The sequence below is a fragment of the Parasteatoda tepidariorum genome, chromosome 1 (genome assembly GCF_043381705.1).
Source record: "Parasteatoda tepidariorum isolate YZ-2023 chromosome 1, CAS_Ptep_4.0, whole genome shotgun sequence".
Lineage (NCBI taxonomy): Eukaryota > Metazoa > Arthropoda > Arachnida > Araneae > Theridiidae > Parasteatoda > Parasteatoda tepidariorum.
In genome coordinates, this window is record NC_092204.1 from 76,696,438 (window position 1) to 76,701,781 (window position 5,344).

At 27.0% G+C, this 5,344-nt stretch overlaps 1 protein-coding gene across 1 annotated transcript in view; it reads left to right on the top strand.

The window, feature by feature from the left end:
• The first annotated feature begins 256 nt into the window (after positions 1-256).
• Positions 257-5,344, top strand: part of LOC107437144 (DNA damage-binding protein pic) — a 39,454-nt gene continuing 34,366 nt past the window's right edge. The window contains exon 1 of the mRNA XM_016049053.3: positions 257-478. Coding sequence (XP_015904539.1) covers positions 418-478 — 61 coding nt within the window. The 5' untranslated portion in view covers positions 257-417. The remainder of the gene's footprint in view (positions 479-5,344) is intronic.

The window sequence follows — 5,344 nt, forward strand, 5'->3', positions numbered from 1 at the left end:
ACCTCCTGAACTAAGGAAAAACACCGAAAACAAAAATTATAGAAAGAACTGATAGCAAGTTACAATCAACAGTCACAGTTTCGAACTTGATCAAATAAAATTAATTTAGAAGAATTTTTCGGTGTATTTTTAACTTCTTTTAATTGTTTAAATGTCCTAAATGCTGATGATCAAGAATTACCCTCTCTGGTATAAATATTCTATACCATAATAATAATAATGAAAAAAAAATTTAAATTTTTATATCGATACATGTGATACTGAAAAAGTATCGATTAATCGAAATCTGGTATGGTGTTTGTGTTGATGTCTGTCGGCGCTAAAAGTGATACTGGAACTTTATATTTAAACTTTTATTTTGAGCTTCATATACTTTAAAGTTGGATGAGCTTAATTTTGTAACAATTTTTAAATAAAATGGCTTATAATTATGTTGTTACGGCCCACAAGCCAACGGGTGTTGGAGCATGCGTTACAGGTATAAGAATAGAAAGTCTGTAATTTGCGTGTTGCTATGGCTAATAAAATCTCTCTGCATGATTTTTACAGATTCTAGGCCAGTAAACATTGAATGAAAGCACAATTAATAGAAAGCATGTCTTTTTGGTTACATGTAAATAAAAAATTTTCATCCCTGTAAATTTTAAAAATATGAGTACTATAAACACATGTTATTTTGTAAACAGAGAATATGTTCAAATTTTTTAAGAGTTACTCTGATGCTTGATGTCGTTTTAGTGTTACTAAACTTCAAGCAGTCTACTTTATGAAATTGTTTCTTTCCTGCTCCATTTGTAGATAGATTTTTAAAAAAAAAATTTGTAACATAACTCTTTACCTTGTGCTTATCTTCTCCAGGGTACGAATCCACACTTGTTTTACAGTTTATGTTATCTATTGAAATGCTTCTTTGTCTTTACTACTAATAAGCTACTTGATCTATTGCTAGATCTTTTTGATTAATAAATTGAACATTCCTGTTTCCTAAATTACCTCCTGTGCCTAGATTTTTTTCAAAATTTAAGTTACACAATCTTTATTGCAGGAAGATTAGTGTATCGAAGCCTGTGTCAATAAAGTCACTTAATTTCTGTGGCATTCGAGACACTAGGAGGGCGGAAAGCATCACAGATTTAAAAACATTTTTGCAAATTAATGGGAATGTTTCCGCATCAGTACCTACTATCACGGAGGCATCAAATCGTTTTTGTTGGAAAAAATTTGAAAACAATATGTTGTGGTTTAACCAAGGTTGGCTATGAGTGCCTCTTACACCCGTAAAGATGGTTTACTTCTGTGAAGTATCTTTTTTCGTTTCCTGCATGCCACTGCCTGATTAGTCGCCAAAGCTTAGTGATTATTCTAATTTTCTCTCCCAACTATTAATAAAATAGTAAAATAACTTTAATTTGATTTTGTAAGTTTAAAGTTTGGTTATAATTTTGTCTACATGCTATTTTTTTTAGTGCTAGTTATTTTTGTCCCCTGAGATGTGCAATTACTTATTAACTTATTTTTTATTTTGTTTCTTCTACAATTTTCGATGTATGCTACACATTATTGTGTGTTTGGTAGAATTGCTACTATGGGTAAAACAATTTCATCTCAATCTATATAATTGCTTTAGCATGAATATCTGTTTTAAAGTTTTAAAAAAATATGTATACTTTTCTTTACAAATTCATATATATTAAAAAAATGTGTTAGAAAGTTAAATAAACATTTTACTACACTCAATAGAGGCCTCTACATGCTAGCAAAAGATATGCTAGAAACTCTATAATTGTAAGCTTGCTTTAGCAAAGACATAATAGCAGAAAAAGAATTTCAAACTTGAAAATTCTTTCACATCAAGAATTATCATTCTATTATTTCTATTTATCCAATCAATGCCGAAATTCTGGTGGGCCACCTGACGATGTTCCCCCATCTACCTTCCTGTCCTGATAAAAACACTTGAAATAAAAAGTTATATTCATTATTTCAATTTGAAAACAGCATCTATAAATTTGTTATGAATAAATTTTTTTTAATTGTGAAAAAATTCATAATTCATATAAAATTGACCGATTGCTGAAAATTACAACTTTACATAATTTTATTGAGGCATTTTCTTCTTGCTGACGTGAATATTTTGTCTCATAAGCAATGCGGGTTAGAAAAAAAATCTGTTTCTTAACAAAAAATCCTAGAAACCCAGTTTTTTTTAAAAATCAGGTTTGTTTGTTTTTTGTTTATGTATAAAACGATGGGTAAAATTATGCTATAAATAAAAAGCAACTAAGCTATTATAAAGCATAATCAGGAAAACTTTTTCAACTATTAATTAATATTATCAATAAAGAATTAAAAAATATCCACTTTTCTTCCATAACCGTACTAACATGATAAGAAAGAATAATTGTAGCTTTTGAATGTATGATTATAGAATGTGTTACATTTCAACTTAACATACAAATAAAATTTTAACATCAAAATGTTATGTTAGTAGTGTATGTAAAAAAATGAGCTCCCTTTGTTTGTCAGTATTTATGAAATGTTATACTTTAGCATCATTTAATACCATTAATTAGCAATATTCAGTCTACAACAATCTGTATCAATTTACTTATTAAAGTAATTGTGTCCTTTTTTTCATAAAAAAATGAAAAGTTATATTTTTTAATTAAAATTTTTTCCGAAAATTATGAGATTTTCGATGATTTAATAATAAATAAGAGTAAATTATTATTTTTTTTTTAGATTTATTTCAACAGAATGAAGCTTTAAGCATAACAATGCTTATAAGTAATTCAACATTAAATGAAATAAGATACACTGATAATAATTTAAATAAATTTTTAATATTTCTGAATTATACTCTTTTATGCAAACAAAGTATTTTGAAAATATTACAACCATTAAAAAAGATTATTCTCATATCAGAAAAAAATTCTAAAAATATATTGATTATTAATATATTAAGTTCAGAAAAGCACATCACTCCCATATTTATTCTTTTGATTGTTGCAAACATAATGTATTGTTTTAAAAAATTAAAAAAATACTAATAATAATAACAACATTTGATCTAAACTCTTCTATAATTGCATTTTTTAAAGAATTATCTAAGCATGGAGCTGGTGATAGTCTGTATTATTTTAGGAATTTTTAGCAAATTATGACTTAATTTTAAATATACTTGAATTAATTAGTTTTAAAAATATATTTTTTCAGAAGAGAAATATGTAAACATTTAAAAATTGCAAATCACATATGCTTATTTAAAGTAACCCAGACTCAGATATTTATTTCAAGATTAAAAAGATTTTATGGGAAAATTAACTATTTTATTATTTAGTTATATTTATACTTAAAGTACTTATATAAAAAGTTTTTTTCTTTAAAAAAAAAAACTATTAGGTTTAAACCATAAACCAGCCTTCCCTGAAGTTATGTCTTCTCTTAGTCATTAAGTTATTCCATCATTACAAACATAATATTTGCAAACTTAAAATATATTTAACTCACTTAAGATTTATTGTTTCGATATTTTTTGTCAAAATGATTATTGACGCTATTTGCACTTACTGTTATTTTTATTAACTTATGGAAATTTAAAATTTCTTTAAACGGTAAACTTATATCCTTTCAGTTTTTAAATATCTATACATTAATAAAAAATTCTAAAAAAGTGTAAAAAACACTTGAAGTTATTGTAACATAAATTATTAAACTGTCTTACTTTTCTATTTTTTAAATTCAATGAATTTAAAGTCTAAACTGCATTGTTACAGAAAATACAATTCTTCTGTTGCATTTAATTAGACAGACGAGGGACCATTCAAATCATACTATTTATTGCATATCTGTATACTTTTTTTAACTAAGAGAGGGAAGTTCTAAGTGAGTGAAATGTTCACCTATAATCTAATGCAGTGTTTCCCAAAGTGTGGTACGCGTACCCCTAGGGGTACGGGAGCACCCATAAGCAGAATATTTTCAAATGTTCTGCAACAGGACTTATTAATTTATACAAATGTTCTGCAAACATTTCACAGCGAAAAAAAGTAATCTTTACGTTAAAATACAATATATTTTCATTTATTAAAATACAGGATCATACACAGATACACTACATTATTTTTTAAACCGAGGCAAACATTCTTGATTTGTTACTTTTTCAATCACTTTTGAAGTGCAAAATTTTGTTAATGACGATGATGATGATGAATTATTAATAAAATGCCTATGATATGAAGGTCCGAACATTAAAATAAGGGCTGCCTTAAAAATCTGTAGAAGAATGTATGAAATTAGGGTTGGGGATTGTTCTGCAAGACTACCGGAGCTCGCAGGAAAACGCTGTCAATTATTCAAAATACAAATTGTTCTGCAAGGCTTCGTTTGTTCTGCCACGTACGTCACAGTTATAGGCACTTTCTGCTTTTGGGCGGGAGCAGTTTAGCGGGGGTAGGTGTTCTTATGCGAAACATCTTGCAACAAACAAAAATTTTTAAAAAAATATTTAAAAACAAAGCCAGCCATGAAAATCTACAATTACGTATTTTTCTATTGGCTATTTTTTGCAGAGTTAACAGTTCATAACTAGCGGTCTCAACAGCCAGTTGTGATTTTTAACTTTTGTGCAATTTTTTAGAGTAAAAAATACATTAATCTTCTTATTAGTGGTACACAGCGTTACGAAAAATTTAGAAAGGGAACGCAAAAGTCATAAGTTTTGGAAACACTGATCTAATGTAATCCTTTTAATTTTGAATAAAATAATTTTCAATAAGTTTTTGAAAAATTCCTCATTAAATCAAATTGCTCATAAACAACTTTTCTATATATATATATATTTTTTTTATCATTAAGCTAACCATTTTTTTTAGAAAACAAAATTTTTTCTTTGCTTACACCTGGAATTTTGTTTCATTACAGCTGACTCTACTTAACTTGTTTGACAGCAAAATGAAAAATTTATTTTTTCATTATAATAAACAAAATGTATAGAACATTTAATTTTATACATAGTATTATGTATACAAAATAATTTTGGTTTTTAAAATACCCTTATCAAAGCTACTGGACGAATGACATGACTTTACAACCGCCTGATGAAATTTTATAGAAATCGTCCAATGGTTGGTGAGAATGATTTTACTATGAAGATATGGTTTTAGACATGTGTTTGCAAAAAAGGGACATTTATGAAGATCATTAACATCTTATTTAAAACTTCATAATTAATTTTTTAAAATAATATCTATAGTCTAATTCAGGAGTGTCAAACTCAAAAGCTAACTTGGGCCAAATAAACAATGCTTAACTTTAGGTGGGACGCAAAAAAAAAAAAAAAAAA